Here is a 14723-nt window from a genome sequence, read left to right on the forward strand (position 1 = left end):
AGACAACTTGCAATTTTTTCCCATGGCAGTTTTTATTGATTGATTCATGGTTTTCCTTGCATGTCAATGAGAGTGGAAGTTAGAGTTGGTGGACCTTGGCCTTGGATACAGGTGTTATGACAGGGTTGTAGACTTCTGTAGCAACAACCACTATTGAACGTCTGAGTTATACTTTATTGTCTCACATTTCCAGGTAAGCGATTAGAATATTGATGGTGCCAGAATGGGATGCAGGTATCCATTACGCATGGCGTTTCCATCGTCTCTTTTAATCAATCAAGGGATCTATCTTGGACATTGTTATCAGACATTGCTCTTTGACCATATTGGTTACATAGACCTGTGTGTATAAAATACCTGACATAGAGAACTGGCAATAAAATAGCACTTGCTGACTTCGTTTTGTACAGACTGTCACGGAGGGTCACCTCTCTTTTAAGGTAATTGCCACTTTCACACACAAAAAAATGCTTTTTGCATGCCCTATTTTTAATAATCTAAAGCTATATTGTAAGAAAACTCTTCTTCTGCGTCCAGGCATGGCAATGAGTGGATTGTTGGTGTGCGTCCTCATGGCAGCGCTAGTGGGGGTTGGTTTGACATCACCCGTATCCAAGTCGGATGGCAACACCAAACAGGGTGGGATACTGCCACAGCTACTGGCCAGGAGGGAGGCAGTGAGGAATGCTGCGGAGAACGTCGCTAAGCAGGAGCATGACACGCAAACGAGCATGGCACGGATGGAGAGGATGGCGCACCTGTCGGAGGACCAGCGCGAGTTCATGTCCAAGCAAATCATGCAGGCCATCTCAGGTACGCGTGGTGTGGAGTCAAGTGCTTGTGTGTGTGCGCGAGACAGAGATGCCAACATCTACCGTGAAAAATTGGAAGTGCAACGTCGTTCGCTTGATCACTTTAAATGCACATTGAACTTTTCTGTTTGGTTCATGTAGGTTTGTATTGTCCGCAGAGACGATGAACGAGTGTCCGGGCCGGGACTACCAAGGATGGGTCGACTTTGGACGGCGGAGTGCAGAGTAGAGACGTACCAAAGGCCAACTGAGAAACGTCTGCCTGCACTGGCGTTACTCAGGAATACATTCCTATTTTAAATAGATTGTATATATTTTCATTGGCTAACGTCATGAGTTTTGCTGTTAATCCAAGTGTCATAATAAACATGTTTGCAGTATATATGTCTACGGACATTTCTTGATTTCATTTAGGACATGGGCCGGTTTCCATTTAGGACATGGGTTGGTTTCCATTTAGGACATGGGTTGGTTTCCATTTAGGACATGGGCCGGTTTCCATTTAGGACATGGGTTGGTTTCCATTTAGGACATGGGTTGGTTTCCATTTAGGACATGGGTTGGTTTCCATTTAGGACATGGGTTGGTTTCCATTTAGGACATGGGCCGGTTTCCATTTAGGACATGGGTTGGTTTCCCGGACACGGAATCTACATTAAGTGTTCTTTTTAGTCTAGGACAAGGATTAATGTGTTCGGGGAAACCTGCCCTTTGAGTAGAAAAATAACACACATGCACGTGTGGCTGATGGAAATACAATGTACGTTTTAATGTACAGGTGGTACAATTTATACAGACATACATCTCAGTGATTATAACATAGAATTCAGCAAAGAGTAGTCGATTTCAACATCTGAAATATATGTATTGCTGTTTGGTTCATTTTCCTCTGAATTCAAATGGTCATAATTGCTATCATTTTCCCTTTTGATCTGCAGTATTCTATGCCTTTTATCTACAATTGATTGTCCAGACACCCGAAGGAGCATCCAAAAAAGCATGCAGTCCATGATCAATTGATCAAAAAATGTTCATACAGCTCACTTTCATTATTCCTGATGACATGAATTACATTTGTACCAACAACACTTTAGTTTAAGGTCTGTTAACACAGATCCAGCACATAGACTAGTGGCGAGACCATTTACAGTCACTTTCAGTTGTCTTTGATACAGCATGGTAGACTACATGAATGCTTTTGGTGAGGTACGACTAAATACACAAGTTTACAATGACTGACATAATTGACAGCATTTCGAAGTAAAGCATTTTACAGTGATTTGCAGCAGGTGATGTGTGATGCCATGCAAACGCACAGTACCACGAGTGCTAAATGAGGACTTTTGGGTAAAGAGCAGAGTAGTATACCTCAGTGAATGTCATTAATGTCACAAACTTTCAGGAAGTTCAGTCAGTGTATCAATCTCTCTACCATTCTGTAATGGGGAGTGATTGAAGTGTGGTTTTACCACAGTAAAGTGAATGTGGTTAATACCCACAAATGCTTTATTTTCTAATAGCAGATAATATGCAGGTCATACTGAATTCCAGTGCATCTTGGGTGTTTTAAGTGTGGCAAACTGTGGTCAGTTTGGTGGTTCTTAAATAATGATACCTTGAATCTTTCCCAAAGTAATGAAAAGGTATTGTGATGGTATTTGATGAAGAAAAAAGTTTGGGGTCAATTAGAAATGTCCTTGTTTTCCATGAAAACATACATGAAATGAGTTGCAAAATGAATAGGAAATATAGTCAAGACATTGACAAGGTTATAAATAATGATTTTTAATTTAAATAATAATTGTGTCGTTGAAACTTTTATTTTGTCAATGAATCCTCCATTTGCAGCAATTACAGCCTTGCAGACCTTTGGCATTCTAGCTGTCAATTTGTTGATGTAATCTGAAGAGATTTCACCCCATGCTTCCTGAAGCACCTCCCACAGGTTGGATTGGCTTGATGGGCACTTCTTACATACCGCACAGTCAAGCTGCTCCCACAACAGCTCAATAGGGTTGGCTCCAATTAAACGCCATCCACAGGGTATGGCATAGCGTTGCAAAATGGAGTGATAGCCTTCCTTCTTCAAGATCCCTTTTACCCTGTTCAAATCTCCAACTTTACCACCACCAAAGCAACCCCAGACCATCACATTGCCTCCACCATGCTTGACAGATGGCGTCAAGCACTCCTTCAGCATCTTTTCCTTTTTTCTGCATCTCAAGAATGTTCTTCTTTGTGATCCGAACACCTCAAACTTAGATTCGTCTGTCCATAACACTTTTTTCCAATCTTCCTCTGTCCAATGTCTGTGTTCTTTTGCCCCTCTTAATCTTTTATTTTTATTGGCCAGTCTGAGATATGGCTTTTTCTTTACAACTCTGCCTAGAAGGCCAGCATCCCGGAGTCGCCTCTTCACTGTTGACGTTGAGACTGGTGTTTTGCGGGTACTATTTAATGAAGCTGCCAGTTGAGGAATTGTGAGGCGTCTGTTTCTTAAAATAGATACTCTAATGTACTTGTCCTCTTGCTCAGTTGTGCACCGGGGCTTCCCATCCTCTTTATATTCTGGTTAGAGACAGTTTGCGCTGTTCTGTGAAGGGAGTAGTACACAGCGTTGTACGAGATCTTCAGTTTCTTGGTAATTTCTCGCATGGAATAGCCTTCATTTCTCAGAACAAGAATAGACTGACAAGTTTTAGAAGAAAGTTATTTGTTTCTGGCCATTTTGAGCCTGTAATCGAACTCACAAATGCTGATACTCCAGATACTCAACTAATCTAAAGAAGGCCAGTTTTATTGTTTCTTTAATCAGAACAACAGTTTTCAGCTGTGCTAACCTAATTGCAAAATGATTTTCTAATGATCAATTAGACTTTTAAAATTATAAACTTGGATTAGCTAGCACAGCTTTTTTCCATCTACGTAACATTGCAAAAATCAGAAACTTTCGGTCCAAAAATGATGCAGAAAAATGAATCCATGCTTTTGTTACTTCTAGGCTGGACTACTGCAATGCTCTACTTTCCGGCTACCTGGATAAAGCACTAAACAAACTTCAGTTAGTGCTAAATACGGCTGCTAGAATCCTGACTAGAACCCCAAAATTTGATCATATTACTCCAGTGCTAGCCTCCCTACACTGGCTTCCTGTTAAGGCAAGGGCTGATTTCAAGGTTTTACTGCTAACCTACAAAGCATTACATGGGCTTGCTCCTACCTATCTTTCCGATTTGGTCCTGCCGTACATACCTACACATATGCTACGGTCACAAGACGCAGGCCTCCTAATTGTCCCTAGAATTTCTAAGCAAACGGCTGGAGGTAGGGCTTTCTCCTATAGAGCTCCATTTTTATGGAATGGTCTGCCTACCCATGTGAGAGACGCAGACTCAGTCTCAACCTTTAAGTCTTTACTGAAGACTTATCTCTTCAGTAGGTCCTATGATTAAGTATAGTCTGGCCCAGGAGTGTGAAGGTGAACGGAAAGGCTGGAGCATCGACCCGCCCTTGCTGTCTCTGCCTTGCCGGTTTCCCCTCTCTCCACTGGGATTCTCTGCCTCAAACCCTTTTACAGGGGCTGAGTCACTGGCTTACTGGTGTTCTTCCATGCCGTCCATGGGAGGGGTGCGTCACTTGAGTGGGTTGAGTCACTGACGTGGTCTTCCTGTCTGGGTTGGCGCCCCCCCCCCCCTTGGGTTGTGCCATGGCGGAGATCCTTGTGGGCTATACTCGGCCTTGTCTTAGGACGGTAAGTTGGTGGTTGGAGACATCCCTCCAGTGGTGTGGGGGCTGTGCTTTGGCAAAGTAGGTGGGGTTATATCCTGCCTGTTTGGCCCTGTCCGGGGTATCATCGGATGGGGCCACAGTGTCTTCTGATCCCTCCTGTCTCAGCCGCCAGTATTTATGCTGCAGTCGTTTATGTGTCGGGGGGCTAGGGTCAGTCTGTTACATCTGGAGTATTTCTCTTGTCTTATCCGGTGTCCTGTGTGAATTTAAATATGCTCTCTCTAATTCTCTCTTTCTCTCTTTCTTTCTTTCTCTCGGAGGACCTGAGCCCTAGGACCATGCCTCAGGACTACCTGGCATGATGACTCCTTGCTGTCCCCAGCCCACCTGGCCGTGCTACTGCTCCAGTTTCAACTGTTCTGCCTGCAGCTATGGAAACCTGACCTGTTCACCGGACGTGCTACCTGTCCCCGACCTGCTGTTCTCAACTTTCTAGAGACAGCAGAAGCGGTAGAGATACTCTCAAAGATCGGCTATGAAAAAGCCAACTGACACTTACTCTTGAGTTGCTGACTTGTTGCACCCTCGACAACTACTATGATTATTATTATTTGACCATGCTGGTCATTTATGAACATTTTAACATCTTGACCATGTTCTGTTATAATATCCACCCGCCACAGCCAGAAGAGGACAGGCCACCCCTCATAGCCTGGTTCCTCTCTAGGTTTCTTCCTAGGTTTTGGCCTTTCTAGGGAGTTTTTCCTAGGGAGTTTTTCCTAGCCACCGTGCTTCTTTCACATGCATTGCTTGCTGTTTGGGGTTTTAGGATGGGTTTCTGTACAACACTTTGAGATATCAGCTGATGTACGAAGGGCTATATAAATACATTTGATTTGATTTTTGATTTGATTTGACTGCTTCGCTCTCTTCTCCATTCTCTCTTCAGTCCACCACGCCTCGGTCTGCCACCTTGTGAAGTCCCAGACTCCTCAGCTTCTCTATCAGGTTGAAGCTGAAAATGTTCCTTCTCCCTTCTTCCTCCATAGTGCATGTTCCTCCACCCCGCTCTTCCTCTACCGTTGTGGGGCATGTCTGGGCAGTGTGTGGGGTCAGTTGGTGGTAAGGGTAGGTGAGGGTGGAGGCCCTGATCCTCCAGCAGCCTCAGGAGTCCCAGTGATAGAGGAGATGCTGGGGTGGAGATGGAGTGGTGGCCGCCACCCTGGCTAGGGTCAAAGGTCAGCCCACGGGGCTGCTGATTGGAGGAGGAGGGCGACGTGGTGCTCAGATGCTCACAGCTCCAAAAGCGGATAGCCTGCGAGAGCAAAGACTGCAAATACAGGAAAAGAGGAAAGTACCAATCACACAATTCAGTGAGATACTCAGCTTGTCAGTTGCCTACTTAAAATGCTTAGCAGCATTAGTAACTGTGCACCATTAGTTAGTATAGTTGCTCCCAGTGATGGATTACGCCTGTAAGGGTGGGTTAGAGATTGTGTTAGTCAGTTAGTTAGTAAGCCTGAGAACTGAAAAGATGACTTCTGTTGGTTCATACAGTTTACCTGGAAGAATCTGGAAGGGATCAGGAACTAACCTCTTGGGGCTAGGTGGGACGCTAGCGTGCCACCTGTGGTGCACTCCATCAACAGCAGGTGCATTTCAAGAGCGGCAAATTTGAATCCAAATAAATGTCAAAATTCACATTTTTCAAAAATACAACTATTTTACACCATTTAAAAGATAAACATCTCCTTAATCTAACCACGTTTTACGATTTCAAAAAGGTTTTACGGCGAAAGCATAAATTTAGAGTATGTTAGGACAGTACATTTACAAGAGTTGTGTGTAATGTTTTGTCAAGTCAAAGACAGGGTCACCAAAACCATAAAACCAGCTAAAATGATGCACTAACCTTTTACAATCTCCATCAGATGACACTCCTAGGACATTATGTTAGACAATGCATGCATTTTTAGTTCTATCAAGTTCATATTTATATCCAAAAACAGCGTTTTACTATGGCATTGATGTTGAGGAAATCGTTTCCCTCCAATAACCGGCAGTCAAGTCAGCGTAACAAATTAAATAATTAAAATTAGAAAACATTGGTAAAATATTATATTGTCATTTAAAGAATTATAGATTTACATCTCTTGAACGCAATCAACTTGCCAGATTTAAAAATAACCTTACTGGGAAATCACACTTTGCAATAATCTGAGCACTGCGCCCAGAAAAATACGCGTTGCGATACAGACTAGACGTCATGTTGGGGAGATCTAAAATCGAAAATACTATGTAAATAATCCATTACCTTTGATTCTCTTCATCAGATGTCACTTCCAGGTATCACAGGTCCATAACGAATGTAGTTTTGTTCAAAAAAGCTCATCATTTATGTCCAAAAATCTCCGTCTCGTTAGCACATGATGTAAGCCAGCCGGACTTCTCGTCATGAACGAGGGGAAAAAATATATTTCCGTTCGTTCAAACATGTCAAACGTTGTATAGCATAAATCATTAGGGCCTTTTTTAACCAGAACATGAATAATATTCAAGGTGGACGAATGCATACTCTTTTATAACGTATTGGAACGAGGGTACCCAACATGAACTCGCGCGCCAGGTGTCTAATGGGACATCATCGTTCCATGGCTCTTGTTCGGTCAGATCTCCCTCCAGAAGACTCAAAACACTTTGTAAAGGCTGGTGACATCTAGTGGAAGCAATAGGAAGTGCCAAAATATTCCTAAACCCCTGTGTTTTTCAATGGGATAGGTTTAAAGTCAATACAACACATCAGGTATCCACTTCCTGTCAGAAAATGTCTCAGGGTTTTGCCTGCCAAATGAGTTCTGTTATACTCACAGACACCATTCAAACAGTTTTGGAAACTTTAGAGTGTTTTCTATCCATATATAATAAGTATATGCATATTCTAGTTACTGGGTAGGATTAGTAACCAGATTAAATCGGGTACATTTTTTTTATCCAGACGTGCAAATGCTGCCCCCTAGACCCAACAGATTAAGATGAGCACAGGGGCCATGATATCCAAGGTAGCAAACCAAGCAAGTGTGTGATATGTTGTTTACGAAGTAGATTCAAGATAATGGACCAAATCCTTAACAGAGAAACATTTCAGAAGCATTAAGATGTTAGAATGGGAGACCTGTGTGTATTAAAGTTTGAGCTACATATGTGGATCTTAGATTAGGATTTGGCCCCAATAATCTAATACTAAAGTCATTTAAATAGACACAAGAACATCCATTTGTTTTATGCATGGAAAGTTGAAGCATTGTCGTAGCTGCGAATGGATTTATTCACGTTACTTTGTAGTGGTGTTTGTTTAAGGCTCTAGTGTGGGGTATGATCAATAGTTTTACTTAGGGGTTGGGTGGGGTCAGAGTTAGAAGGGGCATGGTTCAGAAAAGTTAGGGGATAAATATGGGATTTTCCTGCATCATTCCCACTCTATCCATGCCTGTTGGCTCTTACTTTGCCTAGGAAGCCCACTTTAGAGCTGAGAAAGTGCTACCACTGAGGGAAGAGACATGGGGTAAGGAGAAAGGGATTGAGTAAGGGAGGAGAGAGAAGGACTGCTATACACACACAAAGTAGCAATGTATTTTTGAGGAGAAAAATGGGGCAGCAAAGCAAAGCTACAATTGTTTTGACAGTCTTTTGTAGTCATTTTGTAAATACCTTCAAGTTATTACTAATATTGGGCTTTGGTTTAATGAATGAATTAAAAGGTAAATTAATGAAAAATTAATGGATTTCACTTTTCTTTACTGTCCACTACCTGGGGATAACAGGCAGAATCTACCGTACACCCAAAACTGATTAGTGATGGTGCTGGAGGCAAATTGCAAAACTGGAGAAACAGGGAAAAGTCTCTGCACACTTCCATTCAGATGCAAATTTATTTGAATAGTAGCTGAGCTTTAGGTCAGTCGACCTTCAACAGTCCACTACACACCATTTAGTACTAGCTAGTTATTATTTCCACGTATTTGACGAAACTTCAGGGAAGTATTCATTGTCACCATAAATACGCTCTTAGTAAATACCAGACAAAAAAACATGTAACTTTCTGCATTTGAATGTACGCTGCTTTCTTGGCCATGTCTCCTTCGAAAGAAATATCTCAACGGCCTTCCTGGTTAAATAAATCATATATAAAATAAAATGTGAAACCGGACTGTAAAATAAAGTGTAACCAATGAATAGGTGTGTGTGAGTGACTCGCAGATCTTACCTGGTGGAGAAGGAGGGGAGCAGGAGGGAGGGGTGGTGGCGCCGACAGGTGGTGACGGTGTGGGTGGGAGGGGTCTGGGGGAGGTTGGGGCCGGAGGATGGAGGAGTGACTCTGGGTGATGGACACACTTTACACAACTACACACAAACACAAAAGCACAACAACATACATAACTACTGGATGAATGAGGAAAATCCCAGAGCCACCCACCACACGACACGGATGGGAGAATGTACGATACACAACGACATATGAGTTGGAATGACACAAACTGTTTAGTAACATCACATCTACCACACAGGGGGATAAGGACCACAGTAGACATGTTATCCAAATAGAAGGTTCCAGTGTCAATGCCTGATCGTTCTCCCTTACCCAATCTGACGGACCTAAAGAGTTCCGTCGGCGGGAGAAGGGAAAACGATCAGATTTTCACACCAGACTAGAGGGACCAGAAGAATGAGTGTGTACGGTGTGTGTATGTGTGAATGTTTTCACTAACAATTGAGACCCTATCAACAGTATCTACTAAATTCAACGTAACACTACCCTTTGGCCTCTTTTCTTACCCATGGTGCCGTGGGCTCCGGCAGCCAGGCTGTGGGGGAACTGCAATAGAATGTCTATTTTCAGCTTTAGAGTCTACATTCATAGTTTCACCTGTAATTGAGGCTAGCGACCTAAGGCAAGTTACCGTAAAACTGACAGTCGAGTTACCGCACACCTAATATCTCAGCTAAGAACACACACAGGGTCTCCCCGTCCCTCCTCACCTTCCAGGGGCTTGACAATCTGCAGGCGATCGGGTAGGTAGGAGCGCAAGCCCCCCGATCCGGCCGAGGAGTGCAGCGAGCTGCCATTGGGGTAGTTGGTGCTTGTCGACGCCACCGAGCTGGACACCAGGCTGTCGTTGGGTGTAAGGAACCCGCTGGAGCCCAGCTCGCCCACCTCCTCGCCCTCCTCACTGCACCCCTGGCAGGCGGCGGCCAGGGCACGGAGTTTGCGTTCACGCTCCACCTCAAAGAAGGGGCGCTCTGAGGCATGGCTCTGCTGGCGGTCAGATAAACAGCGTAGCGCGGCCTCAAGGTCCTGGCCTCCAGGCATGCCCGGCATACCCAGACGCTTAGGGCCACTCACACTGAGACCAGAGAGAAATAAAGGCAGGTTAATGATATACTGTACACTGTTGATGCACTAACAGTCAGAGTAGAGGAGGTAGAATAGGTGTTGGATACAAATGCACTGCTGTTATTAGTACACAGAGACCAGAGAAATGGAAGCTGTATGTTTGAACATGTATGAAGGAAAGAAGTCCATTAATATACTATGGAAGGTCTCCCGAGTGACGCAGTGGTCTGTGCCACTAAAGATTCTGGGTTCGAGTCCAGGCTCTGTCGCAGCCGGCCGCGACCGGGAGACACATGGGGCGGCGCACAATTGGCCCAGCGTTGTCCGGGTTAGAGGAGTTTTTCGCCGCCGGGTTTGTCCTCGTCCCATTGCGCACTAGCGACTCCTGTGGCGGGCCGTGCGCAGTGCACACTGACACAGTCGCTAGGTGTGCGATGTTTCCTCCGACATATTGGTGCGGCTGGCTTCCGGGTTAAGTGGGCATTGTGTCAAGAAGCAGTGCAGCTTGGTTGGGTTGTGTTTTGGAGGACGCACTGCTCTCGACCTTTGCCTCTCCCAAGTCCGTACGGGAGTTGCAACGATGAGACAAGACTTTAAGTACCAATTGGATACCACTAAATTGGGCAGAAAAAGTTTTTTTTTTGTTTTTGTATTTATATATTAATATATATATATACTATGGAAAAGCATTTCACTGTTTGTCTACACCGGTTGTCTGCAAAGCATGTGACAAATACAGTTTGATTTGAAAAGTAAATACGCTGTGTGTCTGCTGTCCTTGTAGGCTCTGTATGAGAGTTCATGTAATTCACACATATACCCAGAAATACCCATGTATAGTGCATTCGGGAAGTATTCAGAACCTTTTACTTTATTCTAATTTCATTACGTTACAGCCTCATTCTAAAATAGATCTAAATTCGAATAATTTGCTCATCAATCTACATACAATACCCCATAATGACGAAGCAAAAACAGGTTAGGAGATATTTTAGCAAATTTATAAAAAAGAAAAAACTGAAATATTATATTTAAATAAGTATTCAGACCCTTTACTCAGTACCTTGTTGAAGCACCTTTGGCAGCGATTACAGCCTCGAGTTTTCTTGGGCATGACGCTACAAGCTTGGCACTCCTGTATTTGGGGAGTTTCTCCTATTCCTCGCTGCAGATCCTCTCAAGCTATGTCAGGTTGGATGGGGATCTTCGCTGAACAGCTATTTTCAGGTCTCTCTAGAGATGTTCGATTGGGTTCAAGTCCGGGCTCTGGCTGGGCTACACAAGGACATTCAGAGACTTGTCCCGAAGCCACTCCTGCATTGTCTTGCTTGTGTTCTTAGGGTTGTTGTCCTGTTGGAAGGTGAACCTTCACCCCAGTCTGAGGTCCTAAGCGCTCTGGAGCAGGTTTTCATCAAGGAGCTCTGTACTTTGCTCCGTTCATCTTTCCCTCCATCCTGACTAGTCTCCTAGTCCCTGCCGCTGAAAAACATCCCCACAGCATGATGCAGCCACCACCATGCTTCACCGTAGGGATGGTGCCAGGTTTCCTCTAGACGTGACTCTTGGCATTCAGGCTAAAGAGTTCAATCTTGGTTTCACTAGACCAGAGAATCTTGTTTCTCATGGTCTGAGAGTCTTTAGCTGCCTTTAGGCCAAATCCAAGCTGGCTTTCATGTGCCTTTAACTAAGCAGTGGCTTCTGTCTGGCCACTCTCCCATAAAGGCCTGAATGGTGGAGTGTTGCAGAGTTGGTTGTCCTTCTGGAAGGTTCACCCATCTCCACAGAGGAACTCGGGAGCTCTGTCAGAGTGACCATCGGGTTCTTGGTCACCTCCCTGACCAAGGCCCTTCTCCCCGATTGCTCAGTTTGGCCGGGTGGCCAGCTCTAGGAAGAGTCTTGGTGGTTCCAAACTTCTTCTATTAAAGAATGATGGAGGCCACTGTGTTCTTGAGGATCTTCAATGCTGCAGAAATCTTTTGGTACCCTTTCCCCCAGATCTGTGCCTCGACACAATCCTGTTTCGGAGCTCTACGGACAATTCCTTCAACCTCATGGCTTGGGTTTTGCTCTGACATGGGACCTTGTGTCATGTCCAACCAATTGAATTTACCACAGGTGGACTCCAATCAAGTTGCAGAAACATCTCAAGGATGACCAATGGAAACAGGATGCATCTGAGCTCAATTTCGAGTCTCATAACTTTATCTGTTTGTTATCTTTAATACATTTGCAAAAATGTCTAAAAACCTGTTTTCACTTTATCATTTTGTGGTATGGTATGTAGATTGATGAGGAAAAATGAATGTAATCCATTTTAGAATAAGGCTGTAACGTAACAAAATGTGGAACAAGTCAAGGGGTCTGAATACTTTCCAAATGCACTGTATGTTGTTGCTTTTTCAGGTTTTGAGCTGGTTTCGAAGGTGCCTGATAAGGAGCTCAAGGGAGCCTCAGGCCCTGTACCTGACCTCCCAGAGGATATCACTGTGGCCTACTCCATCCCTGAGAAGGTCAGTACCAAATACACCTTTTAAGAATACTGTGGTATCTGTACAGTGAGCACAGAAAAGCCAAGTCCTCATGTATCAGTGGAGGCTGGTGAGGGGAGGGCAGCTCATAGTAATGGCTGGAATGGAATGGATTGAACGCAAGTATATCAAATATATGGAAACCATGTGATTGATACCATTCCGTTCAATCTGTTTCAGCCGTTACATTGACCCTTCCTCTGATTTAAGTGTCACTCATCACCACTGCTATGTCTGAGTCGGTGAAATTAGTTGGCAGATCTCAAAAGTAGTTTCAAGAAACAATGGCCTTGTCCGAAATCTGGCTTTTCTGCTACTTACTTGAACTGGATTCTATTTAGAATGCACTGCTAAGTAAAAACGAATGCAGTACGCAACTAATATCAACATACTATTCTCATCCATGCTGCGAAGGTGTCATCTAATGATCTGACTATCAGCTGTTGTCAAAAACATGTAGGTCTCAAAATATGTTTATTTTCCTCAATAGTGTGCAGCGAATTCTACTAGATTAAAAAACTAAATGAGTATGACAGCCTGGAATTTAAAGCTTACTTCATTTCTGAAATTTCACATACTATATAACGTTCTATTTTCGCATACTCAAAATGCCTACTATTTAGCATGCTAGAATGGATATTCGGGCACGGCCCATGAAACATTTTCCTCTTAGGGGAGATGGAACAGAGTAGAGGAGCTGATGGCTCAGATGAGGAAGATATAGCTAGGACCAGAAGACACCTCTGCATTCAGACAACCCTCATTGGTAACGTCACAAATGAAACCCTATTCTATATAGTGTAGTACTTTTGACCAGGGCCCATTCTGTTAAATTAGCTTAAGCTTAAAGTAATGGACCAGGTACATACAGATGTTAGCTGTATGATTAATTGTGCTTATGTATCACCTGTTGACCGAGAGGAAATATTGTTGTAACATTTGTAATTTAATTTAAAGTAATGAATCATTGCAGTTATGGATGCAGTCTCTAATGAATTACTACTACTGTATAGAACTTCTAAAATGTTTTGAATGATGGTAAATGAGGCCCAACATTTCTCTGAATGACAATCCTCCCTTTACTGTATCTGCTCCATGTCTAGCTCTGGTCCAGATCCTTAACTGCGGTTTGAGCCTTGATGGCTCAAGCTGCATGTAACACTCTGGGCCAGAGCTACTCCATGTTGTACTCTTAGTTGTTTAAACTGATATGTATGTAAATGAAACTGCACCGTTTCTCTGCTGAAACTGCACCGACTGATTCCCTGTACACACTTTGTTTCAATCAGTGGAGGCTCCACAGAGGAGGAAGGGGAATATCATCCTCCTCAGTGAATTTCAGAAAAATATAAATAGTGAAAAATGTCAAATGTAATCATTTTAAGATAAAACTATACTAAATATATTCATGTAACCAAATTATTGATTTAAAACACACTGTTTTGCAAGGTAGGTCTACAGTAGCCTCAACATGGTATAGCCAGAGGACAGTAAGTTTCCTTCCTCCTCTGGGTACATTGACTTCAATACAAAACATAGGAGGCTCGTGGTTCTCACCCCCTTCCATAGATTTACACAGTTATTATGACAACTTCCAGAGGACTTCCTCCAACCTATCAAAGATCTTGCAGCATGAACTGAAATGTTGTCCACCCAGTCAAAGAATCAGAGAATTAATCTAGTACTGAAAGCATAAATTACAGCTAGCTAGCACTGCAGTGCATAAAATGTAGTTGACTCAAAGAGAGAGAGAGTTTTGAATTAATTATTTTCTTCATAAATTAAAGAGAGAGCTAGCTGTATTTAGTTGTATTTTTTATTTAATTATTTCACTTTCACTTACTTAGCTAGCAATTGCAGCTAGCTAGTTTAGCCTACTTAAGCACCTGGCTCAAACAGAGAGGGATGCTATGTTAGCTAGCTGACTATGGCTATCCAACACTGGGACTCTTCCAAGTCAAGGTGTTGTGCATTGAAGTCCACAAGTAAAGGGAAAAGGTGAAGGGAGGAAAGCATGTAGATGCAAGAAGGAATGCAACGTGGCTCCTATGAAAGTGAACTATGTTTATGTAACAGTATAGCTTCCGTCCCTCTCCTCGCCCAAAACTGGGCTTGAACCAGGGACCCTCTGCACACATCAACAACTGACACCCACGAAGCATCGTTACCCATCGCGCCACAAAAGCCACGGCCCTTGCAGAGCAAGGGGAACAACTACTTCAGGTCTCAGAGCGAGTGATGTCACACAATTGAAACACACCA

The 14723-nt window shown here is 43.4% G+C and overlaps 1 protein-coding gene across 2 annotated transcripts; it reads left to right on the top strand.

The window, feature by feature from the left end:
• The first annotated feature begins 215 nt into the window (after positions 1–215).
• Positions 216–1192, top strand: LOC106588527 (cholecystokinin). Of its 2 annotated transcripts, XM_014177662.3 has the most exons (3): positions 216–440; positions 538–813; positions 971–1192. In XM_014177662.3, exons 2-3 carry the CDS (start codon positions 540–542, stop codon positions 1039–1041), a joined length of 345 nt encoding a protein of 114 aa, XP_014033137.1. In that variant the 5' UTR covers positions 216–440; positions 538–539; the 3' UTR covers positions 1042–1192. The 2 variants fall into 2 exon arrangements, 1 of the variants encoding a protein (XP_014033137.1); XR_014382896.1 differs by lacking the exon at positions 216–440 and having other exon boundaries at positions 545–813; positions 954–1192.
• Positions 1193–14723: the final 13531 nt, after the last annotated feature.

Source organism: Salmo salar, chromosome 02, assembly GCF_965601325.2.
Source record: "Salmo salar chromosome 02, fSalSal1, whole genome shotgun sequence".
In the NCBI taxonomy this organism is placed as follows: Eukaryota; Metazoa; Chordata; class Actinopteri; order Salmoniformes; family Salmonidae; genus Salmo; species Salmo salar.

Coding starts and splice junctions, on each gene's coding strand:
- LOC106588527 (XM_014177662.3), top strand. CDS start 540: ATGGCAATGAGTGGATTGTTGGTGTGCGTCCTCATGGCAGCGCTAGTG. Junction 814..970: donor AATCATGCAGGCCATCTCAG/GTACGCGTGGTG, acceptor TATTGTCCGCAG/AGACGATGAACGAGTGTCCG.